We start from the raw sequence: 27,355 nt of genomic DNA on the forward strand, positions 1-27,355 counted from the left end.
AGGCTGGTATATCACATGGGCCTGAGACTAGTTCCTCTTTGTCGACTTCTTCTGTGAAACATAGTTGCTAATCTTTGGCAATGCAATTAGATGACAATAACAGTTATTTATAGAACTGACAGAAAGAAACCCAGGTTGGAGTTCATGTCAATTACTCAGTGGTGAGATGCAAATAGCCATCAGCTGACAACACACAATAGTGCTTTAGCTGTCTTTACACACATATGGGTAAAGCACCCAGGGCAACAGAAAGGCAGACTACACTCCCCTCCTTACCTGTAAAGTTTTTCCCAGACCCATACAGTGAGCGAGGATGCAGCCAGAGCCAGGACACTTCCGCATCTTCTTCACAGATTCACAGCAACAGTCCCACATGAACTGCACTCCTGCAACAAAACACAAAGACAGCTGCATTAGTCCAGTGGAACTCGGTATTGCACATCGAGTCTTGTCTAAGTTTGGCATGTGCGTCATATTAACTGGATTTGTTTTTTTTTTTTTCTTACCATCAACCTGGTGAGGTTTTAGCTTTGTAACAAGGTTCCTGTGCACCTGCACCAGAGGCTCCTTCGTCTCTTCATCCTCATCCAGCACCAGCTTAGTGGTGATAGGACACTTCACCTGAGAAGACTCATCCACCACAATAACCTAAAAAATGATAAGGGGCAGGGACAGGGACGCCCATGAAAACATGTCAGCTGTATTTATAATGACAAATCAGTTAAATACAACTTTTAATTATGTGAAAGATGGAGTTTTTCATAGCCTGGGGTTAAATATTTATCATAAATGTAACTACTTAAGTGTGTCACAATAGCCAGTTTACCTTTACCTATGCCTCCTCACATCCAGACTTAATTTTAAATTGGTTAATGTCAAATAGAATCATTATTCAGTCAACGCAAACTGAACCTTCAAATGCAAGAAGGCATCCTCACAATAGGACACATTATTATTACCCTATATTAAAAGAAGCAGTGCCTATTACATCACATATTAAAGAATATATAGGGTGACATGATAATACTTAGTCTAGAGTCTGGCTCTTAATTTTACAAAATTATTCTAAATACATTTCACTCCCTACTAGTAAACAACCCTGTGCACAGTTAAAGTATTGATCAACGTGCTCCAACACTGCTTCTAAGAAAGAAAGATTTCAGTAAAGACTGTAGCTGTTCATTATGTTTTCATTTTACAGACACATTAAACTTATGCAGAGCTGTAATGCACATACTGAGTGCACGCCTCAATGAACTTAAACAACAGTGACTTAAGCCTCCTTCAGTTGTTTTAATTGACTTGACTCTAGAGCCGTTGATTTGAAAGACTGTTGTCAGCAACACGCTGGGCTGTTGTTTGGCTTTCTCAGTTTCATCCACTTGTGTCCATTAACTTTATTACAGACACAATGCACAGCTATGTTTATTAACTCCTGACTAATTTTCTGGGATAAACATTGTATTACAGCTCAGCACTGAGGATCTTGGATCACCTGGCAGTTTTACCAGTTTCATGGTCTTAGTGTCAGTTAGTCTTAGTGTATCCATTCAACATTTCAGAGGTCTGAACATGCATTGTGTGTTTCACAGCAACAGGATTTTTTTTTTTTTTACCTCACGAAGTTTCTCCCTAAGTGCTTCTCTCTCAGCTATACGTTTTCTTCTCTCTTCCTCTTCTTTCAAAGCATCTCTCGTCTCTGTGCGCAGCTTGTCGTCCTTCAGGATTTTGCGGATCTTTTTGCGCCCTTTCCGTCCGTCTCCATCTCCATCTTGGTCCTCACCATCCTCTTCTCCACTCTGTGAAAATTAACATTAAGTTCAGCCCTCTGATCTTCTGCCCTTAGGTAAAAAATTTCACTTCCTATGATCGAGCAACTCTGCGATTAATTTGTGCCCTCAATAATCCTCACAACACACTCCAGCACTCCAGGGTTAAGTTCAAATAACATTTTATGTGTCGTGCATGACCTGACTAGCAAACGTTAAGTGGGTCCATCTTCACCTCCTGGCAAATCCTGCCAGGTAAACGGAAACTTAAGTAACTGAAGTCTACTACCAACTGCACTGCATTTTAAACACCTTCTCATTGCTTGAAGAGGAATCCTGAACTTTGATCCTGCGCCGCTTCTTCTTCTGCTTGTAACTTCTCTGTTTCTCCTCATCCTTCTTCTTTGCAGATCTGCTTGAACAAAAATAAAGTTAGTGTAAGCAAGAATTGCTTCTCAATCTAGATTAAGTGGCAGTGAATTAAAGTGATTAGTTGTAGTTGGAGATCTCACCTGGTCTTGCGACGCTTCCCATCGTCGTCTGATTCACTAACCTCCTCGCTTTTCCCCGACTCAGCACTTAACTCTGACTTGTCAAAGTCTGAGTCTGCAGAGTCGTCACTGTCCACTAATAAATAAATAAGTTATTCACTGACCTCAGAACATTTTCTACTGTTGGACATTATACAGCTCTGGGGGGAAAAAAAAAAGAGACCACTGCAATTTTTTGTAAAATAGCATTTACATGAGAATGACATTCATGCCATATCACTGTCTGTTAAAGTCCTACACCAGCAAATCAATTTTTGTTCATGAGGTACTGATTAAGCGATCACCTGAATCCTGTTTGATTTTTTGAAGTGGTATACAGTTACCAAACAACAATTTGAAAAACTGATGGAAAGCACACCAAATGCATGAAAACAGTGGTTTCTAAATCTTTGGTGAAAACACTTGTTTACAAGTGAATAGATTTTGTTTTACTTTCTTAGTATAGAGTGTTGTGTAAAAAAATTCTGAACACACTGCAACGTTTTTGTTAATGGGATGTGTCATTTTTGTTAAATGTATGTTCTAAATAACAAAAGTTTAATTCAAAATGTAGTAGAAATATTGTTAGCACATTACTTGGATAAAACCTGAGAAACCTATTATTTTGCAGTGGTCCCTTATTATTTTCCCAGAGCGGACCATGAAGCAAATAAATGAACCTTTTCGTCCTGATTTCTTCCTGCCCCCCTTGCTCTTCTCTTTGCCCGAAGACTTCTCTTCTCCTGATTCACCCTCACTCAGTGAGAGTTTATGACGAAGTAGTTTGTGGCGCCGGCCACGCTTCTTAACTTCAACATCCGAACCCGAGTCTTCTGTATCATCGTCTTAATAGACAGAAACAAATCAGAGATGATGCACAGTAAAATCTGCTCATTTGAAAAACAGCTGCCTATGATGAGCTAGAGTATGTTACCATGCTGCTCTTCTTCATCCTCCTCTTTTTCAGCTGTCTTGGATGACTTCTTGTCTGTGTCTGCTGCTTCATTATCAGAGGAGCTCTCAGCTCCAGAAGAATAGTTGCATTTTATTTGGGCAAGAAGCATTTTCTTTGCAATCCTTCAGAAGATAAAAAAGACAAGCACAGTGAAACATTGGCGTTATTCACAAAAGAATATTTCTAAAAAATGTATTTAATGATGTGCCAAAAAGTGTCAAAACATGTTTAAATTTAACAGACATTTTAAATTATTCCTTTCGTTATGCCACAATGTGAGAAGATAATTATTATTTCATTTGCCTTCAATGAGCGTTACTCTACAATGTATTTCATTTAAGTACCTGTTTTCAGGATCGTCATCATCACCTTCTTCACAAATCAGAGTGACTTCCTCTTTTTCATCCACTTCATCTCCTGCACAACAAAATGGCACATATGACAGTGGCACACATGTTGAGCATTTAAATAATTTAACAAATATTTAGACATTTCTACAATGCACATTTTTTGCGTTCTTGCCTGGTAAGACTTCTGTACACAAAAAAAATTAACCGATTCATCAGCATGCTGCAGAGCTGCAGTTAGGCGGGCTGTGTTACTTTCAGACGGAACCAGGCTATTTATTTCCCCTTTTTTAATTCTATATGCTAATTGCCTGCTGCTCAAGCTACTCATTTACCATAGTCATGAGAGCAGTATCAACTGTCTCATTTAACTTTCTCAGTAAGTCAGAAGCTGAGTGTAACCCAACACCCTGCTCTTCAAGTCTAAATTACCTGAGGACTGATGAAAAGGTCTACTGCCTCCCACCACATTATCCTCCACAATGGGCTTGATCTTTTGCTCATCACTGTCCTCTCCAGAGCTACCTTCAGCCTGCTGTTTCTCCTCCTCATCCGCACTGGAGGACGAATCCAGCTTGGCTGCTTTAGCATTCCTTCCCTTGCCCTTCTTTTCATAAGACCGTTTGTGTTCAGTCGCCTTGCTCTCGGGTGAGTTGTGGTCTTTCGATTCATCTTGTTTCTTCACACGGCTAGATCTCCTCTTCGCTGTGCTCATTTTATTCTTTGACTCCTTCTCCTGCTCAGAGTCAGAGTTGGAAAAGTCTGAGCCATTCTGTCTCTTCTTCCTGGGCGTCTTTTTACTTTTTTTCCCCAAATCTGAATCAGAGCTTTCAGACTTCCTTTTACGTTTGGATGGTTTTTCTGCATTCTGTTTGGATGTGTTGTTCAGTTTGAATAAACGCTTTTTTGCACTGTTGTCTACTTGTTCCTCATCTGTGGACGAGCTGCCTTCTGCAGCTTTCTCTAGCAGTACACAAGGAACTTCATCTGAGTCTGAGTCCACTGTCTGTTTCTCTAAAGCTTTGGTTTGTTTCACGTCCTCTTTTTTGGAGTTATTGGATTTCTTTGAGGATTTGGCCTTGTTCTTACCATCTTCCTCTGACTCTGACTCAGATGTCTCCACCTCGCCTTTATTGTCAGTCTGCTTTCTCAAGGGGGTGGTCTTGACTCTGCTAGAGCGACGGCTGGGTGGGTGGCTCTCTGTCCCATCTACTGTATCAGCAGCAACAGCACTCTTGTCTTCCTGACATTCTACTTTACACTTTTTTGGCAGCTCTCCATCTTTCTCTCTGTTACTGGACCTGGAAGATCTTGAGCCACAAGTTGTCACCACTGGCACAGGAGTCAGTTTTACTATAAGGTTTTTTACCTTAGGATGGGGGCATTGGGCATCTGTCGAGTTTTCATTTGAATCCGTTTCCGTATCTGTGGCTGAATTGGTATCTGTCTGTGAGAGCATGGTGGAATCTGCAAGACTCTCCACCATCTGAAAAAGTTCTTCAGGAACCGAAGGTGGCACAGACATAATGTCTTGATCTAGAGATGTTTCACCAGCTGACACTAGCCCATCATCACAGGCTTCCGTTTTAATTGTCTTTTTGGTTGCATCCGTTCCTGATTGACTGTCTTTCATTTTAGGGTCATTCGAACCCTGATCATCATTCACCTCCTGTTCATTATGCTGGTCCTTCTTCAGCTCCTCACATGCATCAGCCTCGCAAACTGCAAGCGCCACATTATCCACTTGAACGTTTTCTACAGGGGCCACAACATCAGTGGTGTTTCTTGCATTATGTTGCCCTTCATTACCATTCTGCAACTCCATGTTTCTGAACTCAGGCTCCAAAGCCTCCTCCAGAGCACTGTGGGCTTTTTTCAAATCAGCAAGCACAGCCTTAAAGGCTTTTAAGTGCCGATACCTGATTGATTTATCTCCCTGTTCCTCGGATGCCTGCTGGATGAACTGGATGAAAGTATTGTTGAGACCAGTGGTAGTTTCAACAAGCTTTTTTGCTTTCCTTATGAGTTCTTTGGGTACCTCTAGTTTTTTGTAAGAAAATGTCATGGTCCCTGAGCCTTCCGTGTGTTCTTTTCCATTGACAACTGCTTTGTGCTTTTTGACTGGTTTGTTAGTGTGTCTCTTGCTCTCACGCTCCTCTGCTTTATCCATTTTTCGCTGCTTGAGTTGCACAAGTTCCTGTTTTTCCATGATACGGTGGCATTTGGTAACCAGGTCTTGGAGGGGCTCTGACCTGCACACATAGCAGTGCCACTTTGAGTTCTCATCGGTAATAGCTGACAGCTCCTTCCTGCCCAGGTTGCGCAGAATGCACTTCTTGCAGAAGGCGTTGTTACAGTAGTCACAGCATATGAGCTTGCCTCCTTCAGCACACCATCTGGGCAAAAAAAATCCAACAGATTTTAGGGCATAAAGCAAATGAGGTTTTACATAGTAAACACCACACACACTAAAGTACCCCAAATATTTGGGTAAAGAATGAGCCAAAACCTACCTAAAACAAAAAATCTATCAATTATTGATTTGAAGAAAACACAACAATGAAAACAGAATCAGAAATATTTACAATAATGCTTTTACTAATATTCTAATATTTTTCACTTTTTCAACAAAAAAGTACATATTCATATCTATATTCCTTCTGTTTCCTACCTTATGGTTGTGTTACAAAAAACAAACAAACAATGTTTTGTTCGTACCTGCACTGTTCATCCATCCCATCAGAGTCTCTGCTGATGTCATCACTTGTGTAGTACTTGTAGCATGACTAGAAGACGAGGAAATACCGTGATCACTAATACACAAAAGACTGCAAAGGCTGGAGTGGAATTAATCTGTGACAGCTAATAATGTAGGCGTAATAAGCATATGACTTGCATCATTGTACTTTCCTACCTTGCAAATTAGGACTTTGAGTGCTGGATGTTCATACATTGAGTTGCGCTGAAACTGGTTTACTTGTTTTCCACAGGCAGTGCAGCTTACTTTCTTCTGCAGGGTATCATCTGTGATGAAGACACCATTAGTCAATAATAGTTACTTTCTTGCTTTTCCCCTTTTGTTTTACTCAATAAATCTTTAATTTCTATTTTATACAGTTAATTTGCACAGTCAATTAGCTGTTGCTTGTGAACGTCAACATATCAAACACATGAATAGTTTCCTAATAATGTAGTAAAATCACCTGAGTGTTTCTGTTTGAAATCCACTCTGAGCTTCATGGCACCTTTATTTTCATTCCCAGCTGGCCTCATCACTAAAGTGCCTAAAAAACAAATAGCAAAAATATTTATTTTATATACTAAAATCTACTTCCATCAGCAATATCTTAAATAACTATGTCTATAGTTCATACCCTTAGATGTGCTGCCAGTGTTAGTCTCTGAAGGATTGTCAGAAGTGGCACCTTCATTTTCACTCTCGGCTGAGGCATCAGATTCATTCAGTCCAGTGTGCTTAGTTACAGTAGCAGGCTTCCTAAAACACATTAGCACAGGTTTTAACATTTTAGGCGGTGACTGTGAGAACAGTTTTACAAGCACAGAAATGCGCAAGTGATAACACAATTAAGAAAATTATTATTCTCACCTCTTGTTACGAGAAGAGGAGGGCTTCATTGTTTCCACTGAGCTACCAGTCTGACAAGGATATAACATTAATTTGGATGAATTTCATTTAAAGAGCACTAAAGAAAACAAAATTATATATATAGTATAAGACCTTGTGTACTTACCTCTTCTGTTTTGTCTGCCATTTGGTCTAGGTTAGATTCAGAAGAAGCCAGACTCATATTACCTGGAGAAACATTTTAACATTTGTTTTAGGCGATCATGCTGGTAAATTACAACGTTATGTGCAATTCAAATCACAGACAGCATGTTGGAACATCCGGTGGCTGAATGGTTAAGGCAGACACCACACGGCTGGGGGAGTTTTGTTACATGCCATATCCCTCTCTCACTGCCTCATTTCTATTTCGCTTTATCCGATCAAATAAATTCAAAAAGGCAAAAATCAATAAATAAATAAAAATAAACTACAGAAAACACAAAATTTACTGTTACTCAGTCCACAAAAAGCATACGGTGCTTTAATGTTCACACACTGATCACTATTTGATACTATAATTGTCATAGTTTGTGTTGGTTTTAAAGATACATTTTAAATACTTTTTACCCCTCCAGACAAAACTTCAGGGTAAACTCAAACACCAAATAAAAAGAAACAAGTACTGACATACTGTATAAAAACCCAGAAAAAAGCTTTTCTTAAATAATATTCTCAAATTTTAACATCTGCTACATTCACAAAATGATCAATAATGATGCGTATGCAGACTTGCGTGCACGATTGTAGAAAGTAGACATGCTTTCACGAGTTACAGACAATGGTAAATCTTCCTGACGGTGTTTGGATTTATTTTTCTTGGTTAGTAGACAAGTACAAAGACGCAACAAATCTCACTTCTAAGATAACAGGATATCATCAGTAAACACCGAGACCACTGCTTTTATTATTACACCGCAGGGAAACTAAAACTGCGATTTACATTGCATGGTTTTACATGCATTCATGTGGAGCACACCACTGCTGAGACAGAGGCACCGCTGTTTATTTTGACGTTTTGCGTCATCATAGTGTGCTGACTGAATAGCTACGAACTCTGTACAGCAATCACTCGGTCCTGTCTGCAGAAACCAGGCCTAAAATCTATCCAACATCCTGTTTTAGTCGGACAAAATCATCGGGGCTGCACACGCTTCTGCATTTACAGCTTATCCACGGTGCTGTCCTGTTTTGACAACACATGAACTGCTGACTATCAGGGATGCCAAGTGAAGGCTTGCTAACACTAGCAGGTTTTGCTTGCTTCGTTACTGCACAATAAACATTACTTCTTTTCATTGTCTCACTTTGCCCTAGAAACCTTGCATTCGTAGCAGTGCATACAGGGTCCAATGCATGGGCATGCACCGAAAATGCATTCATAGGCCTTCCCTCCTTGTGACGATACCATGGCACAGCCCAGCGCGCTAGCTGCAGCCTGGCACTACGTGGTAGCATCCATATTAGCAAAGCAACGGTTAAGTTAGCAAGCTAAAATAACGTTAAATCACCGCACTGTACAAACACAGTTATGAGTCCTGGAAACTTTGACACACACTGAGGAATAAGCACGTGTATCTGAATCTCGTCTCAATGTGCGTGTGTGTGAACTTGAACATTGCCGGCTGCGCAGCTAGTGAGCTAGTCTAGCATGCTAACTGGCAACACAGCTCTGGGCCGGCTCGTCGCTAGCAAAGATAGCACCGTAATCAATGCAGAATCCAGTCTAAACAAACACACTAAACTGGGCTCATACCTGCTTTTCCCTGTCGTCATGTCTTATCCGACACAGACGCGTTTTGCTGCTGGTACAGGTGGCACAGTTCAATCCAGTTAGCAGATTTTCGATGGTGGGGAAGCAAGAAAAGCCACTGAATACCGAAACAACTCCGGTCAGGGGAGACAAAGCGAGGGGACCATCTTACCGGATGGCTGTGGACGCAGTAAAATGGCGCATCTAGCCGAAATGTTTAGCGCTCTCCGATTGGCTGACCGCCTCCGAGGCTCTCCCGCTCTGAGTGGTCCAGACTCACCGGAGACAGTGGGACTGACTCCGGGGACGAGATGCTGCGATCTCCGCTTCCAGGGACTCATCTGTTTGCTGCTTATCTTCCAACAAACGTGTTGTTTTTTTTTTTATTTTTATAAGTCTGGAGGAGTGGGTACGTCACCATGTAGTGTTGTAAACTACATAAAAATAGATTCAATCACACTTTAACGCGATGAGCACATTAAAACAGGCAGATAAACAAAACAAACTAAACAAACTAAACTTATCCAATTAGTCTTTTACAGTACTGGGTTAGAAGCAGGGGCTGGGCCTAAGTTGGACACCTTACTGCAGGAGTGAAGTCAAGAGGAGAGTCAGTGTTGGGACAGTTTATCTTTCTTTTTTTTATTTTTTTATTCATAGTTCTCCATAGTAAATATAGCAATAAGTTCAAAATATGCACAAGTTCATTTGTCTGATGTCACACCCTGGAAAACATCATTTCCATGACTAACTTGACAGGGTGGAAGTGGTGGAGCCAAATGTTTCTATAGACCATTAGGCTTTAAAACTCTCATTTACATACATGTACATAAATGCATGTAGAGTGGGGCTTCATGACCCTTTCATCCATCTCCAGGAAAATCAACACCACTAAATGGAGAATAGGAGGCAGAGCCTTTAGCGATCAAGCTCCTCTCCTGTGGAACCAGCTCCCAGTTCAGATTGAGGAGGCAGACACCCTCTCTATATTTAAGACTAGACTTAAAACTTTCCTTTTTATAAAGCTTATAGTTAGAGATAGATCAGATCACTCTGAACCATCTCTTACTTACGCCGATATAGGTTAGTCTGCTGGGGGAACTCTACTGACAAACTGAGCTCCTCTCCTCTCTCCTTTCTCCTATATCAATGCAAGTCCACCATTGCACATCATTAACTTTGTTTCTTCTCTCTCCTGTAGTTGTGTTTCCTCCTCTCTGTCTCCCTCTCTCTGTACTTTTCTGCAGGTATCCTGTACATCTCCAGAATCCAGTTGACCTGCCCAATGTTTTTGCTGCTTGTTGTTGTTTCTTGTTGCCTGCTGTTCATTTCTCTCTTCTCTTTCCACTCACCCCAACCGGCCGAGGCAGATGGCCGCCCATGATGAGCCTTTTTTGTATAATTATACTCTGTAAGGTCTTAAAACTTTCACTTTAAAGTCCCTTGAGATAACTTCTGTTGTGAATTGGCGCTATACAAATAAAACTAAATTGAATTGAATTGAACCTCACCCATCCACAAACAGGGCCACAGTTAATCTGCGTACATCTACTCACATTGCTCTCCCATTGTTCACCTAACAAGCCTTATAAAGTAAAGTGAAACCAGTCTAGTAAAATTAGATTTGGTTTGTCCAACTAACCTTTTCTCAGACTGAAGAAGCTACTTGGATGAGTAGTAAAACGTTTCAATCTAACAAGAAAGAAGTTCTGTCGCAATGACTCAACTTCCAGATTCAAAGCCAGATGAGTGCATTTGAGTGACCTAAATGTACATCATTTCTGAATAACAGTGAAGAAAACAATAGTGGATTGTTGTAGCTCTAAGAAAAAAGATGACACTGCTGACCTCCAATCATCCAATTTTTGTAATAAGTCACAAAATGTTTGAGATTTCCATTTACATCTTTTACGTTTACATTTAGTCATTTGGCTTTTATCCAAAGCGACTTACAAGTGAGGAACAAGGGATGTGAATAAAAATGTAATGCCTATAACCAAAAAAATGCACAATGTGAAAAGACTAACTAAAAACTACCTGAAGATGGGGCCCTTCTCAAGGGATGTTCGTTGATGGTGTAAAGTGCACAACAGCTGAAATGCTAAATGTAAAATGTGGAGATGAGATGTTAGCTGATGCATTTCTTTCTTTTAGCTCAGCTAAAACTAAAAGCTATAAAACAGAGTCAATAACTGAGTCACTGTATACTTGCAGGTAGTCAAGCAAACCTATTTCAATAAAGGACAGCAGTTTTTTTCTATTGCTGGTATGAATAGCAGCAATTAGCAGAAGTTTGTTAGTTAGTTAGTTAATTTGTATTATTTGAACAATTCTCTGTTTAAATATTTAAGTAGTATCTGTTTGTTAAGCCAATGGTTTAATGCAAAAAATTAACATTCCAATTGATTATACCATAACTTTGTTATTATTCTGTATCTAAGAAGGACAGATGGGTAATTGTGTAACTGGAACAGCTGTTGGGGGCCTTATTAGCCAGAGTAACACTGAAACCAACAGGATATTCTCAGTAACAATTTCCTCCTCTTGATGTGTGGGATAAAGGTAGACGTGACTCAAAATATTTCCCATGTGCCTACACACCGCAGACATTTTGACTTAACAGGAAAGACAAAGAATTTAAAATATTCTTTATATTAAAAACAGCTGCATCCTGGCTGAGTATAACACAGTAAACTCAGTGATCATTAAGTTCATTATTATCACCAGTACTATTTTACTGCAAGTCAAAATGTTATAATAAGCACCACAATGTTGTATAAATATCTTAGACCTTGCCGTCATTTCCCTTTCCAAAATTCTTTATAAGATGCAAGGTGACATCACAAGGTGATGACCAGCAATTCTTTCTGAATGCTTTGCTGATAAGGCATTAACAGGTTACTGCTTAGTAATAGATCCCCTACTGGAACATTTGATAGTAAAACAGATACAAATCATCGATTCCATTTTTGGCATCCTTCCTCTGACGTGTCTTATACTGTGGTCTCAGAGTGTCAGCATGATGACAATATAAGTAGAGACAGGAATTAGTGCATATTGTAACCAGCTTCTCTGCAGTTCTGGCTCACACTCTCTTTCAAAGACATGAGGAACTTCATTGTGATTATGATAATGACGGTAGTAGTGGTGCATTCAACAACACACAATCGTCTGCTGAAATTAATTTGTGAAGAAGCAGAGACTGTGCAAAACAATATGTCCAAGCATCATGCAGAAAAGGTAAGAAAAACACAAAACTACTAGTGGCTCAGTTTGTTTTTTAATATATTGACACTCCTGTCTCTTGTCATTTAAGCTGAACAAAATGGTGCAGAAGGCATCAGAACCACACAATACATGTTGGGTATGTTGGAAACCTATCAGTTGTCTAGTCTTAGGCATCTGTGTTGTATGTAAATGTTATTCCCACATTTTGGAACCTGAGAATTCAGTCTTAAGCCCAGAATTGCAGGATACAATTACTCACTGTGCCTTTCTCCTCACAGGAAAAGTTCTTCTGTTTGGCTGAGAAGTCGCTGAATGCCACAGGATTGCCTGCATTAACAAAACTGAAGGAACATATAAAACAGTACAACAAGGTAAAAAGAAAAAAAATTATATATATATATATATGTGCAATTGAATGTGCTTTTGAGACCTGAACCAAATTTCTGATGGCTTGCGGTGACTCTTAAAGGTGTTTGACAATAAATATGCTCTTCAATATTCAATATCAAATGCTTTTAAGTTTTGTGCTCAGTCAGATGTTTTTGCACCTAAAATTAAAATTCCCCCAAACTGCTTTGTTTCAGACTCAACAGAAAGGTGACTGTGAAGCAAACAAAAACGAACGGTACACACTGAATGCCCTACTGGACGAAATCAAGTTGTGTACAACATTGTTGAAAATCAATCAAAATAAAAGGTGTGTGCTCAAGAATAACTAGCCATGACCATTTGTACAATTTAACAAATGTAATTTATTAATATTTATTGTTACTTATTTATTTTGTTACATATCTTATTTTTGTAATATTTGTATTTATACTTAAATAAATTATGTGACAATGGTTTGTTGTTGAAGTCTTCATTCTTACACTGTGACAGCTTTGGAGGCCACTTTGTCTCTCTCTCCGCTTATGGATACTGATGCACTGATGCACACTTCCAACCTTTTTTTCAAACAGTTCGAAACAGTTCTGATATGATAGTGAAACAAAGAGAAGGAGCAACAAGAATGAGATAAAACATGTAAAATAATTTAATAAATAAGATATCCAGGGGTTTGAGGAATGTAAACATTTGACATACATTATGATACAAAATAAAAGTCAAATTGCCTCCACTACAGAACATCATGACATTTAATTATCACCACAAAAACTCATACTAGTGCATAATACTAAGGCGTACACTATGCATGGTGTAGCTCTATTAACCAGAGTGTCCTTATATTTGGAAAAAAAGAAAAAAGTTGATTACTTATATTTGCAAATGGCACTAAATTAAGAGCTGGCTGACATGCATAACCCTATGCTTCTGAGCTAAAAGGAGAAAGTATAAACCCCTTTTTTAAATGACATACTTTTGTTCCCTATAAATTAGTGTTTATTTATTTTGTCTCACTAAGGCTACAGTTTGTGCTGACAGAATAATTTACTTTCATTTAGGTGAAAATGCACTGAAATTAGAATTCAGTTACTACAACTTTACATCAGCATAGGCCTCATGTCAATCAGTTTCTCACACAGCAGGCAGAAGTTAAGATTTAATCAGAATGCAGTTTAAAGTTCAGGCCCACAGTTTTGCAGTCAACATCCTATCAATGTTGCAAGTGAAATACATCATAGTAGAATTCCTCCTCAAAGGTAGAGGTGCTTATGTAAAAGAGTTTGATTTACACGTGTTCACACATGTGTAATGTGTTACTTATTTAGACTTGACTAATGACTTATTTTCCTAATGTAATGTGAAGGTGTAGTACAGTGGAAAGTAGTTCTCCTCTAGGTCGTCTTCACTGCAAAAGGGATTCGATCACAGTGTCTGGCTTTGCAGATCTTTTCCTGTGTGGAGATGGATACATGATAATTGTTATCAATAACTTCTGGGAGCTTTGAGGTTTTTAATTTCTCAGAATAACAGTATATCAAGATAACTGCAAATACCACTGTGCTAACACTTCATATCGCCAAACTATAAATAGTTAGTGCAGCCAAAGAAAACTAAATAACTGGCAGGTAAGCAACTTAAACCAGAATCCGGATTTTGCTTTTTAGAAATACACTATTAAAACTTTTTAATTACTTCATGTGTTTTCATGTGTCAAATCCCAAAGAAAGTTCTGATATGAAGGTTTATATAGACTACAGTCAGAGAGTAAAAGCATCAATCTCTCCAGGATGATTACACAATCAGCATGCCAGCTAATGATACTGGTGAAGTGGAAGTAGACATTTATAAGAAGTGTGATACAGACAGCTGAAGTGACACTGAAATTACACTGAAATCAGCCATCTCTCTCCCTGTTGCATGATAAGCCACAGTAAGACATTTTAACATGTACTTAAACTGATATTTAATGATGCTTAAGTAGCATTTATCAAATGCATATGCAACCACAATGTTAACGATATATTTAGGTTTGTTGATGGATAGCAACTGGTTAGCTTTTTATGATTAAACAGCTTAAATGTCGAAGATATTTTTCTTTTATCTTTTGAAAGTTACCAAACAGTTTCAGGTGTGTACCCAGTACCCTGTTACTGATCCTGACTTGCATGTAACCCAGGAAACCATAATTGATTAAATCCTATTTGTGAACTGACCGATGGAGATACAGACATTAAGCTGTGTAAGCTAAAATGCATTAAATCAAATGTAGATCTGAGATTCTTGAAACGATAAACATCAAAGGGCCAAATAGAAATTCTGGAGAGAACCATCTATGAGACACTACACAGAGAGACAAGAGATACACTACAAAGTGGACTCATCCATCAGGTTATGAAGTTAAAGTCTGTGGTCTGTGCAGAAAATACATAAATTACCTTCGCCCGGTCTTGGGTCGGCCACTCTTACTACTTTTAGATGTTCTGGGTCTCTCTAGTTTCATCAGTGATTGCCGCATGCTTTCCTCTGTGTAGGCCAGATACACATGAGACAAATCCACTTCAAATGGCTACAAAAGGAACAGACAGACAGAAGAAGAAGTAAACCACACAATGTCAAGGATGCAGAAGAGAAAAACAGCAGGAGCATCACTCATCACACAATAACTCACATCTTTTTCTTTTTTGTCTGGAGCAGGAGTCTGTTTTCTCATATTGTTGCCAGTGTATGCCACACATTTCTGAAAGATAAAATACAAAAAAAAACTAAATACTGAGAAATTAACTCTGAGTTAGCATCTTCAAATAAATATTATTGTGGTTATTTAAACCACAAACCACTCTGTGTGTGTGAATGTTAATCAAATTGAGCTTACCAGCTGCCATTCTCCAATGTCTTCATTCCAGTGCACGTAATTTTCTATCATCTCCTACACAGAAAGCATGAGAAAATATAACTATAACCAGAGACAAACCTTGTTACTGATTCAGAATTTCATTCACATCAGTGAAAAGTAAAAAAGTAACAGCTTCTTCAATCTGGACACTGTCCTACAAAATGCACTATGCCGTTTTGTATGTTTTGAAGTTTTATTTAAATTTTAAACCTGATTCTTAAATCTTTAAAAATAAAGGAGAAATATTCTCTCACTACCAGTAAAAAAAAAAAGCTAGACATGAGGCAAAGCATTGAAAATCAGAGCAATAAAGCCACACAAACCACAAACATTTGCAAACCTGGTATTCCTGGGGAATAAAATTGTCTATAATTAGCATCTGGAGCCGGAGTTCTCGACTCAGCTGGCGGATGTTCTCCAGGAGGCCCTCAATCTCTCTGTGATGTTCTTGCTGTAGATCTGCCATCTAAAAGACAGAAAATTTAAAAAAAAGACACATAGTGTATGCTTCCTTCTTTCATTGATCAATCAAAAATAGGAACATGGAGTTCAGTTTATACTCTTGTAAAGTATCTTAATGCTGTTATCCTTACTTCTGATTTGGCTGCCATCAGCATGGTCCATACTTTCTTCAGCTTCTTTGTCTTTCCTTGAGCTTCCTCCTGCAGGCTAGTGTATTTCTCTTCTATGTCTAGACGTTCTTGCTGTTTTAAGAGAGACAGAGACCAGTGATTAAGCAGAGGGAAAAACCATTTCCAAGCAAATAAACTGTGAACCGTAGACATGACTGTGAGGAATATCTAGGGCAAAGTGTGTAAATAGTTTAAAATGCTTATTTTAGCATTACATAGTAAATGATACAGGTCTTAACCAGTCCTTATTTATGTTATATATACATAGAGAGTAAGAGTGCAGCTAGGATCTTGTGGTTGCATTTTCCACCCAAAATGATACAACCATTCCAGTGAGACCACCTCATGGAGGTTGCGATTTCTGATATCATATTCTGTAATTCATTGTACTACAGAGCAGGGTTGTAGACAGTTGATGTATCATCTGTTGCTAGAGATACAATTTTAATATTAGAGGTTAAAACACATTATTTATTTCTGATTTATGTTATAATAATTTTTCAATTTATGAAATTGTTGATTCAGTTGTTTACCACAAGCATCTATTACAAACAAAAGCTGTATTAAACACTACACATTTGTTCCTTTAACATTGCTGATATTTTTTAATAAAATGTATTCCATGAACAGATTGATAAAATAATTTCATGTTATACTGGCACCAGCATGGATGTAATGTAGCTAAATACTAATCATTTGTATCAGACAGGTCAGGAGAGGTCGTCAGTATTCTTTTAATGGTACTGGAACCAACTATGCTACATGAATCTAGCCTTGCCTCTTTCTCTTCCAGCTCTTTCCGCAGCTGCTCTGCTCTCCTACGACGCTCTTCAAGTTCATTGTTGGACTCTTGCAAGAGCTTTTCCTGCTCCTCAGCCTTGGCCAAGAGGTCAACCCCACCCACAATGACCTTCTTCTCTAGGGCTGACAACTTTTCCAGGAGAAGGTGATGCTCCTGCCTAAGAGATAGAGGTAGCTCAGGTTTGAAGTGTGTGCTGATATTGGTAATGTTATTATGCAATATACTAAATGTTTTTCTGGTTATGAACTCACTGGGCTTTAAGCAGGTCTTTCTCCCTCTTCTCCAGCTCTGCTCTTGCCTTGTTCCTCTCCTCCTCCTCCATGTCCAGCTTTGCCTCCAGAGCCTTTCTTTCCTCTTCAATCTTAGCCTGCATTTCCACCATCTTGTCTGGGGAAACCTTCTTCCTTCCTTGAGAGACACACATAGACCAGATTGCTTGAAACGGATAGGCTGTTTTAGCTATACCTTTGCAAACAGTATCAAGTACTTGTCAGTGTGTAGGTTAGAATGACTTAAATGAAAATACATTTATTTTTTGTTTTGTTTTTTTTAATCAGCATTAGTAATGTGTGCACTTTCAATTCATAAATTTGCTCAAGGAACCTCTGTCCTATCAGAGTGAGTGTCAGTGAGATCAAGCTGCACAAATAAATATTTATTGTTAGTATAAGAAAAATATGTAAAAACAAAAGAAACTACATCAAGTGCAAGATTCTATTAATGATATTGTGGTCATGAAGATGCATGTATATGATTGCCACAGTGACAGTCATATATACAGGGAGAAAAAAGTTAACAATCACCATAAAATAATCCGTAACCAGATTAGTCAGCGTTAGTGAAATAGCTACTAAAACATACAGTAGCCCAGTGGATATTTTACAGAAGCAGAGATACTACAGCTGCAGGACAGTAGGGCCACGTGGATGTTCAGACCAACCTCTTTCTTCTTGAATTAAGAGGGTATAGCAAGTCAGACAGGCAGCATTTGCACCATGATGAGGAGAGAGAAAGACAAAGAGCGACACATTACAGAGTAATCTTGAAAGTCTTATGCCTCTACATAAGAAATAAAGAGTGGGAGAAAGAAGGTTCAAATTCCATAGGAGAAGTGACAGAAAACACTTACTTTTACTTTACCTAGTGAAACATGAAGGTGCATTGTGTCTGTCAGGTTCAGGAGTTTGCAGATTATACAATAAAGTTTGACAGTTGTTTATAGGATGAGAGTAAGGACCTGAAACAGGGCATCTAAAAGATTTTATGTGTGGTGGTAGCAGAACAAAGAGGATTAGGGGAGGGTTACATGTTTGCTAATAACTTCAATTCAAAAAGTTGAAAAGCTGATTCTGTGGTTCATGTGAAACAAAAGATGTTTGTTGTATTTCATCCCCATTCTCTCCTTTAAAAACTCTCCCTTGGCAGTATGTAAAAAAAGAATATACAACTAAGGGTTAAATCAAATTGTTTTCTGCAATGCAAAGTCTACCTTGTTCACATATTACAATGAACACAAAGGTATGAAATTAAAGGAAATACTACAAATGACTCAGACTATAGACAAGACATCAAACCATCAGGAAATCCCCATTAGAAACCACCTACATATGCAAAATGAGAAACTACAGTCCTCAAATACGCCAAGTGGCACTCATCTACACTTAAATTGCATCCATGCCAACTGTTTATGCTACATCAACAGAAAAATAAGGAAAGAACAATGGAAGATAGAGAAATAAGCTAACTTTGAAATAGTTAGCATTTTTGTAACTGATATGGTCTAGCAAGTGTCACTGCAGAAGTCATTTTTAATTTATAATTGGACTGATAGTGAAAATCCCTCAAGGGGACCTACTACAGGTATTGATGCTAATGCTGAGGCAAGTCTCCCAAAGCACTACTGCAGTCAGCAATTAAGTCATGAAGGGAAACTACTGATCAGCTGCAAAATACTGCTTGCTTTCTACACATCCTGCACACTTGGACAACTGATGCATGCTTGGAGTAATTCTGAAGCAGCAATTCAACCATGAGGAGATGAAGATCTGACTCAATAGAACAGCATAGTGTCAAAATCAAAAATAGTATTAGCATTATATTTTAACATTTATGAGGCACCATGTGTGAAAATAGCTTAAGGTTGTAGGTGGTGGGTTGGTAGATGTCCAACTCACTATTCTGATGTTTGTGTTCAGTGGACAGTGGCACTGAAGAGGAGCAGGCAAATTCTGACGCACTGAAACTGTTGCCATGGTTGGGGAAGGAAGCAGGGTAAGCACCATACACACCAAAGCCCACAGTAAAAACAGAAATAAAGGGCTGTGGGTTTATAGAGCTTAAAGCAAAATGTAGGTTTCTTATTTAGAGTCAACAGTCAGCTTTGGTTGTATGAATTCAAATTACAGTTACAGCACTGTAGTTGCATTAAAATGAGCAATTAGATTTTTATTAATGCAAAAAAAATCTAATACAGTAATTGGTAAAAATGTGATGACTTAATTATGCTTGTTCATCATTTTCCACTTAAAACCCAAGAACAGTAGGTGTGAACACAAGGGGAACTCCTAAATGAGAACACTGTATGTGTATGTGTATGTATATGTGTATGTGTATGTGTATGTTTATGTGTATGTGTATGTGTATAGAAGCATGTTTAACAAAACAAGAGGTTCATTAGTGGCTCACAGCAAGTTCAGCTTGATACTTATCTGAGGAACTGAATGCTTACTCATTACAATTTACCGATAACAGATTAAACTAGATATATGCAACTTAGATATATATACTGTATAACCCTCCATCTGCCAAAACCATATATTAAACCCACTGTATGAATAAACACTCCTCACAGGCTTACAAAGATATTCAATTATAAGGGTGTATTAATTGGATGTCTTACCTCGTCTTTTCCTGCGGCCCTCTCCTGCCTCCCCTCTTTCATCATCACCTTCATCCATTTCTTCTGATCCACTGCCCTCTGAGCCAGAAATCTCTTCCCCTTCAATTGTACAAAACTATATTTTAAAAATACATTTGTCCCTTTTCGTGACATTCCTAAGTGTGTTTACATGATGTTTAACATGCAGCTCTTGGTACTCTTTTCAGTAAGTATATGTTGCTCACTGAAGAAGTGCATATTTGTATATTTGTAGAAGAAGCAGCCTTTATTTATCATATGTTACAATGAAATTTGTCCACTGCATTTAACCCCCCCCCCTTTGGGGGGAACAGTGGGTAGCCAAATATAGCGCCAACAAAGCTAGCGCAGAGCAGATGCTCTACCCATTGAGCCACCAGGCTACCAGTGTAAGGTAAGGTAAGGTGTAAATCTGTTTATCATTTAGTAAATGTACAAAACTGGACTAGTGGTTTATAGATCAGATAGCATGGTTACTTTATTTAGCAAACAATATCTCATTACCTTCCTCAAGTTTCTTCTTCAACTCCTCAATCTCCTTCTGAAACTGGCGCAGCAGAGCATCCTTAGGATCCTCATTGATCCGGGCTTTATTCTTGATGTTTTTAGCTCTATTAGCATAGCGCAGGGTACTGATGGTCTCATCGTAGTTATAGTCTGCAGGGCCTATATTTGCACACTGGTGGAGAGAAGTGTATAAAAGTGAGACACAAGCTGTAATATCAGTTTGGCAAAGTGCTCTGAATTTAATAATGCTTAACACTGGAAGCATTAATTGGGTAAAATTTTCCCAATTAGACAATATTATTTATTATTATAACCTTGAATGTTAAAACATTTTAGGTTGCTAGGCAACACCTTTTGCTTGCAAGTCAAGCATTAAAGACACTGAATGCAATGTGCAATTTGGTGTTTAAGGAGTTACACATTCAGACACCGAGGGTGTGGACCTGCCTCTTGCTTTGTACAAAGCAGGAGAGCAGCGGAGAATAAGTCGGATGTTTAAGGCATGTGATGTGCAGAATAGCAATCAGTGGAAAATGCACAAATGACACAATCCATGTTCACATGAAGATGATTTAGCCTACTTACAAATGTTCAACGTTGAATTAGCTGATTATTTTGTTTCTGTTTCTTCATGGTTAGCTACCATTGATTTTCCATTATTAAGCTACTTCAGTATTTAGACTTGTATTCAACTTTCAAGTATTGAATAAAAAACCTACAGTAGTTAGGCTAATCTAAGGTTATTCTCTAATTCATATTTTATAAAAATACAAATTAATGACTAAGTGAAAGTGTGTTTGGTTTAAATGAAATTTCTTGCGTCACAAAACCATCTAGTGTGGTGATGGTTTTTGTTATCAATATTGCTCATTATTGTTTCTTTAGGCTACAGTTGGTCATTTGAAATTAGAGAGTTATCCCTCTCTCTGTGATTAATGCTGTTCATTATTGTATTGTGCCATTTATTGCTAACTATCTTAAAAAGTGTTATAGTTTCAATGAATTTTGATAGTTTGATAATGAAATGACCCTAAAAAGGGGCTAGAACCACCCCTGGCTTACATCATACAGCATTATACATTTTTAGCACTGTTGCAGTAATTCTTTGGTGTATGGGTAAATTTTAGCTATTCGTTTTAGGAATATAACAACCCATGAAGGTTTAAGTATATGTCACTTATAACAGCCCCTCGGTTTGAAAAGATTTTTTGTGGAACTCGAGTACGCGTTTATAGTACTGTAAATTTTCACTGTACCATCATTGTCTTAGAGTTTCCACCAAGAGAGTCCTGTAGCAGACGTGTTAGTTTGGAGTTTCTGTAGGGAACATGTGTGCTCTTGCCATCCACTAGGGCAGAGATGACATTACCCAGAGTGGAGAGAGAGAGATTGATCTTTGTCGCTTCCTTTAAACGCTGGCCTGTGGCTCCAGTCTTACCCTGTCTTTCTGAGCCCTGCGGGTAAGAGTAGTAGATTGGCTGATTAATGGGTGGTGGCTACATAGATATTTATAACACCAATTAACAGTATCAGTACAATCACAATTTCTAGGAGATTGTTTTTTTTGCTCAGAAATGTACAGCAGCATATACGTACTGCCAGATCAACCAGATGAAGTTTTCCCATGCGCACATGCTGGTTCCCATCCACACCCTTCTCACTGCACTCGATGGTGATAGTGAAGATAGCATGAGAACGGGAGCTGTGTTCATTCATGTTGGTGGCACCAACAGATCCTAAACATAGAAAAACAATAATCAGATGACCTGACTCATCAACACTTCTGAACTTATGATTGAAAAAAAAAAAGAAAAGAAATGACCTAGCCTCTTAAGCCCCTTTAATGTCCATCTATAGTTGTATTTACAGCAGGTGTGGCAGAATTTATAATTTTTTTTTTTTTTTATCACTGGATTATGTAATATTTCAACTGTAGAGATGACAAACTGATGTTAAATAAAGGGAAACATCAACAACAACAACTTTAGTCATTTTGCAGATGCCTTTGTCCAAAGCAACTTACAAGTGAGATATAAGACAAAAGCAGGGTAAGGAGGTCTTGTCATAGGACCACTACTGGAGGTAGACCACAGCTGGGATTTGAACCCTCCACAGAGGACGGCAATATTACCACTACCCTATCCAGCCGTCTTTGAATAACATTTCTGGTTTTACTAAGAATGCCTCAAATGAGTTGACACAGATGGCACAAAATCACAAAACATCAGCTCATCGCTCTGACATAACTTCTCTAATTATTAACATCACTAACACAACATGGATTATCAGTGTGACTATGGAGATATGTGATTGTGACTGAAAGTCTGGTATAATCAGAAAACAGTGACCACATTCAGACAGCTCTGCATAATTGCAGCATCAGGGGATGTGTGTTAATTTACACCCTAACCTAACCCTAACCCTAGCCCCTAACCCCCTAACCCTAATTTAACCCTAACCCCTAACCCTAACCCTAACCCAAGAACAGTTCTTTAATCAGTCTTTATTAGGCTATCTTTATCAGCTGAGGATGTTATAGCTATGGGATTTTCCCTATCTGAACAAGTGTCTCTTCAGCAACTGTGACTAAAACTGCTGCAAAACTAAAGAAATAAATCTTATAACTGAGAAAAGTAATGGAAGTGCAGTTGTCAGTTCCAATCCTAAGAGCGAATGCTGGTTTGAAGCAAGGCTATGCTGAGCAGTCATCTATCTTGAAGTGGAGACACGCGTCATTGCAAGTTGATACTCATTTCCTTCTTTATACAGACAGTTATTGTGCTTACGGTTTTTGTGGCCCAGTGTCATGATCCTATCCATGTCATCAGCATTGTTCACAACATAACCAGAGAGGTCTTTGATATACACGCCAACATCTGGTCTTTCTTTCACCTGCAGTAAAAAAAATTGAAGATTATCATGAAAAACTGCTGTCAGAATGAAAGTTAATCCAGGAAAATCAACCGTCTTGTGCATAAGATCCTGTTATGACAGATCCTCCAAGAAGCATTAAACTCTATATTCTAGTCATGAATTTAAATATTCTTTTACCTCTAGCCTTTGCATCTGGTCTTTTCCCAACAAGTCCCGCACCTCCTCATTATAAATCTCCAGATATGAAACACGAACCAAGAACCTGTAAAAATGTGTATACAACTGTAACTGTTGAACTGTAAACTTTTTGTAAATTATGGTATTATGGCAGGATGAAAGTCTCCCTCTCACAAAAATCTGTCTAAAACTGGAACCAACACAAAGTTCCCCCCGTAGACATCTAAATTAGTCACTTTTCAGTGTTTATTTCTTTAATTAAGACAGTTAGCTCTGTGAAAACAAGCTAAAAGCCCAAGTCAGTAGAGGAACCAGATTCCTTATCTATTGCATGGTTACAGAGATTTTCCAGTAACCTCGTTAAGCGCATGTAAATACGCTCCACGATTACCTGAGAAATCTGGTTTCTCTAAGTAATATGGTTACTTTTTCATGTAAATGCAGTCATTTTCTATCAATCAGACGGAAAGATAACCTCTAAAATAGCATGAAACTACTTCTCTAAACATTTCTTAATAAATAGCAATAATAATACTTATAATAAAGCAACACCTAATATATTCAAGTTTAGTTTTACAAATTGAAAACATTAGAAACTATACAGAACAGCCATACATTATACATTACCATTATTCCCATCTCTGTTTACAGTTTTAGGAGTTACTACACAGAAAATGGCAAAAGGTAATTTAACTACCTGAATCACTAGGCATATATATAGGTAACTGAACTGCCAGAAAGCTACGGTAACATTTATTTAAAATACTAGTTAAATTACTTGTCATTCACTCCCACTTTGCCTCACATCACTTTGAGACACTAGTGTTGATTGAGTGTCTTTGGAGTTTGAAAGAAAAAAAAAAAACAGTAAGATTTCTCTTGTAAAACCACCAGCTGCTCTTGTTAGTTTCGAGTTCCCCGTTTTTAAATGTTTATATAATGCAAAGAAATTAAAATCTACTGTACGGTTGGTTCTGAATAAGGACCATCAGTTGTTAGAAAATATGAGTGTTTAAGTCAGTAGGTTGTTAATACAATCAAATGCAAAGCAATATTTAATCAACTTCATTAACCTATTTATACTGTAGGTCTACAGTACAGTAGTTCTACTCCCTCTCACAACCCCAACCACAAGCAGAATAAAATTATTAGGGAAATACTATGTGTTATTACTTGCAGAATGATAATAAAAATGCTCAGCTTAAACACAATAAGACACTGCACCTAAAAAAATCACCACCTAGATGTATCTAAGCAAATAGGTACTGTAAGAGCCTCCTATTGGATAATTACTGCATGAATGATTGTGTTTCAGCTGGCAACAAGTTATTTAACCCTAACTGATGCAGTGAGTAGCTTCTAAATTCTTAAACAACCATTTCATAAGACACATCCTGTGGTTGTGGTAAAGATGTTTATCTGTTACGCAAGGGTAAAATTATTGGCATGCATCAAGCAAAGAAAACATTGATGAAACTACTAAAACTGGGTTAAGAACTGTCCAATGCATCATTAAAAACTGGAAGGAAAATGGGGAAGCATCATCTTCTAAGAATAAGTGTGGTCGGAAAAAAATCTTGATTGATTGTGATCGGTGATCACTTAAACATTTAGTAAAATCAAATTGTAGAAAAACATCGATTGAAATGTCCACACGCACAATGTAAAGGGACTCAGGGTATTGGGACTAAACAGCTGTGTAGCCTTAAGGAAACCACTTGTCAGTGAGGCTAATCATGGCTTCAAATTGCAAGGGAGCATAAAAATTGGACTCAGGGGCAATGGAAAAGGGTCATGTGGTCTGATGAGTCCAGATTTACCCTGTTCCAGAGTGATGGCACATCAGGGTAAGAAGAGAGGCAGGTGAAGTGATGCACCCATCATGTGATGGAATAACCTGGTCATATCAGCAATGCCTTCTATGATGGGCATATTCCAAGATGACAATGCCAGGATTCAAATTGTAAAAGGGTGGTTCAGGGAGTATGACACATAATTTTCACACATTTATTCGCCACCACAGAGTCCAGACCTTAACCCCATTGAGAATCTTTGGGATGTGCTAGAGAAGACTTTGTGCAGCAGTCTGACAAAAAATGAATGCAACTCTAGACGGGAATAAACGTTGTGACATTGCAGCTTATTAAAATTATGCCACGATGAATGTGTGTGTAATCAAAGCTAAAGGTGGTCAGACAAAATTAGAGTGTATAAAGAGAAATATTGGACAGGCAGTGCATTATAGATAATAACACCCTCTTTTAATTAGCACTAAACACTGTGTATTTATTTGTTTTCTGACTAATTGTGTTTCTTCCTATTTCTCTTACCTTGTGTCACCTTCTGCTTTGGCAATGTGACCAAAAATATGAGCAAAGGAGTTTGGTATAATCCCTCTGAGTTCTGGCACAGCTCTCACGCCCTCCATAGTGAATGTTTTTCCTGTGCCAGTTTGCCCATATGCAAAAATGGTACCTGAAATGGACAGCAAAGTAAAGTAACATAAAACATTTAAATAAAACAAATAATAGTTATTACCGGTTTAATTCAAGACTAAAACCAAGTTAATGATTAGCTTTAACAGATGCAATAAAATGCTAATTTGAATGTCTGTATTATAATAATGCCTCCAATCACTGACACAGTCATTACACTGATAATGTAGGTTTTGCAGCATTAGTTTGTGAATACAAACTATTACACTAAACGTACCATTGTAACCCTCTAACACTGAGTCAATGATGGGACGGGCTGTGAGGTTGTAGACATCAAGCTGTTTGCTGTCTGGTCCAAACACAGTGTCAAATGTGAAGGTCTTGGGAGGCTCCTGGGGAGTCTCCAGCTTGTTGACTGTTATGGTCCCGCGGATCTCGTCCACCATGACGGCCTGCTTGTGGCCCATCATCTTCTCCTTCTGGTTCAGTGGACGACATCTCACCACCACCTTCACATTATCATTGGCCTCCTGCTTGTCGGATTTCTCATGCTTGTTGCTCTGCAAAAACGAACCGTAATAGGAACAGTTAACCATGTCATGGCCTGCAACATTATGCTATTACGTTAATATGTATTTGCAACTAGTTCACGTGAACATTGGGGCATAGGCAGCAACATTGTGATTGTAGTAAATAGCAGAGCAGTGTGTTAGTTGACTCGTTCAAGTGTTTTCAGATGCTAGCTAAGGTTAGCTAGTCGCTTCTGTTTTGCTTCTGCCATTTGCTGGGTTGCTAGGCAGACACACGCTAACGCTACTAACGTTAGCTTAACGCTCCCTATACTGCAGACAACCAGCTAATTTGCGAAGTTATTTTATTTCAAAACCACACTTTAACACTTGCTAATTAATTAGTCGTGACTGGTAAAACCCAGCAGTAACGTTTCATCATTTTCCTGAGTATCAAGTAGTAGGCTACACATGCTAACCGGTTAGCATCACATCACTGAGGTCGAAGAAGGGAGGTTCCCCTTTGCAATAAAAAATGCAAACCGGACTGGCAACTTACCGGCATAGTGAGAATGCACAAAGGAGATTACAGTATAACGATAAGAGAAAATATTTTTTGTACGGCTTTGTTCATATAACTCTTGGTTAATCGATCAATTTAGCTAAATGTCAGCGCAGAGCCCATATCATCAAAGGCTCACATCCGATGGCTTGTTGTCAGATCTGCGCATGCTTCGTGGGACTCCTCCACTGGCTGGTTGCAGCTCCAACTCCAAATGATATAGACACTGCTCGTCCACAAAAAGGCACACACTCTAATATTTAGTTGGACCTCCTTCAGCTTCTGCAATGTCACAACATTTATTCCTTTCTAGAGATGCATTCATTTTTTGGATCGCTGCACAAAGTCTTCTCCACCAGTCATCAGGGAAGAAAAAATTCATTGATGGAATAACCTGGTCATTCAGTATATTCAGGTCGTCAGCTGATCTCAGTCTTTGGGTGCATAACGTTGCTG

The 27,355-nt window shown here is 38.5% G+C and overlaps 2 protein-coding genes across 6 annotated transcripts in view; both read right to left on the reverse strand.

Annotated features, from left to right (window-relative positions):
- The window catches only part of atrx (ATRX chromatin remodeler), a 28,181-nt gene extending 18,915 nt beyond the window's left edge, over window positions 1-9,266 (reverse strand). For 2 of the 3 annotated variants that reach the window (XM_026357315.1, XM_026357314.1), the window contains exons 1-16: window positions 8,983-9,266; window positions 7,354-7,415; window positions 7,209-7,258; window positions 6,976-7,097; window positions 6,805-6,885; window positions 6,516-6,625; window positions 6,320-6,387; window positions 4,034-5,997; window positions 3,599-3,671; window positions 3,234-3,376; window positions 2,980-3,144; window positions 2,282-2,396; window positions 2,082-2,181; window positions 1,617-1,799; window positions 507-648; window positions 277-386 (exon numbers count right to left, since the gene is read on the reverse strand). In XM_026357315.1, the coding sequence (XP_026213100.1) occupies window positions 277-386; window positions 507-648; window positions 1,617-1,799; window positions 2,082-2,181; window positions 2,282-2,396; window positions 2,980-3,144; window positions 3,234-3,376; window positions 3,599-3,671; window positions 4,034-5,997; window positions 6,320-6,387; window positions 6,516-6,625; window positions 6,805-6,885; window positions 6,976-7,097; window positions 7,209-7,258; window positions 7,354-7,410 (3,483 nt within the window). In that variant the 5' untranslated portion in view covers window positions 7,411-7,415; window positions 8,983-9,266. The remainder of the gene's footprint in view (window positions 1-276; window positions 387-506; window positions 649-1,616; window positions 1,800-2,081; window positions 2,182-2,281; window positions 2,397-2,979; window positions 3,145-3,233; window positions 3,377-3,598; window positions 3,672-4,033; window positions 5,998-6,319; window positions 6,388-6,515; window positions 6,626-6,804; window positions 6,886-6,975; window positions 7,098-7,208; window positions 7,259-7,353; window positions 7,416-8,982) is intronic. The other variant, XM_026357313.1, reaches the window with a different exon arrangement.
- Window positions 9,267-13,217: 3,951 nt separating this feature from the next.
- kif3a (kinesin family member 3A) lies at window positions 13,218-27,072 on the reverse strand. Of its 3 annotated transcripts, none has more exons than XM_026358127.1 (18): window positions 26,897-27,072; window positions 26,106-26,388; window positions 25,724-25,868; window positions 23,394-23,478; window positions 23,129-23,234; window positions 21,939-22,078; window positions 21,599-21,796; window positions 20,340-20,514; window positions 19,818-19,916; window positions 17,859-17,864; window positions 17,170-17,326; window positions 16,895-17,075; window positions 16,078-16,188; window positions 15,825-15,950; window positions 15,464-15,517; window positions 15,260-15,328; window positions 15,027-15,157; window positions 13,218-14,042 (listed from the first exon to the last, which is right to left on the reverse strand). In XM_026358127.1, the coding sequence occupies exons 1-18, from the start codon at window positions 26,900-26,902 to the stop codon at window positions 13,994-13,996; spliced, it is 2,121 nt and encodes a 706-aa protein (XP_026213912.1). In that variant the 5' UTR covers window positions 26,903-27,072; the 3' UTR covers window positions 13,218-13,993. The 3 variants fall into 3 exon arrangements, with proteins under 3 accessions (XP_026213912.1, XP_026213911.1, XP_026213913.1); XM_026358126.1 differs by having other exon boundaries at window positions 17,859-17,867; XM_026358128.1 differs by lacking the exon at window positions 17,859-17,864 and having other exon boundaries at window positions 26,897-27,071.
- Between the last annotated feature and the right edge of the window lie 283 nt (window positions 27,073-27,355).

Source organism: Anabas testudineus, chromosome 10 (assembly GCF_900324465.2).
Source record: "Anabas testudineus chromosome 10, fAnaTes1.2, whole genome shotgun sequence".
Taxonomy (NCBI): Eukaryota; Metazoa; Chordata; class Actinopteri; order Anabantiformes; family Anabantidae; genus Anabas; species Anabas testudineus.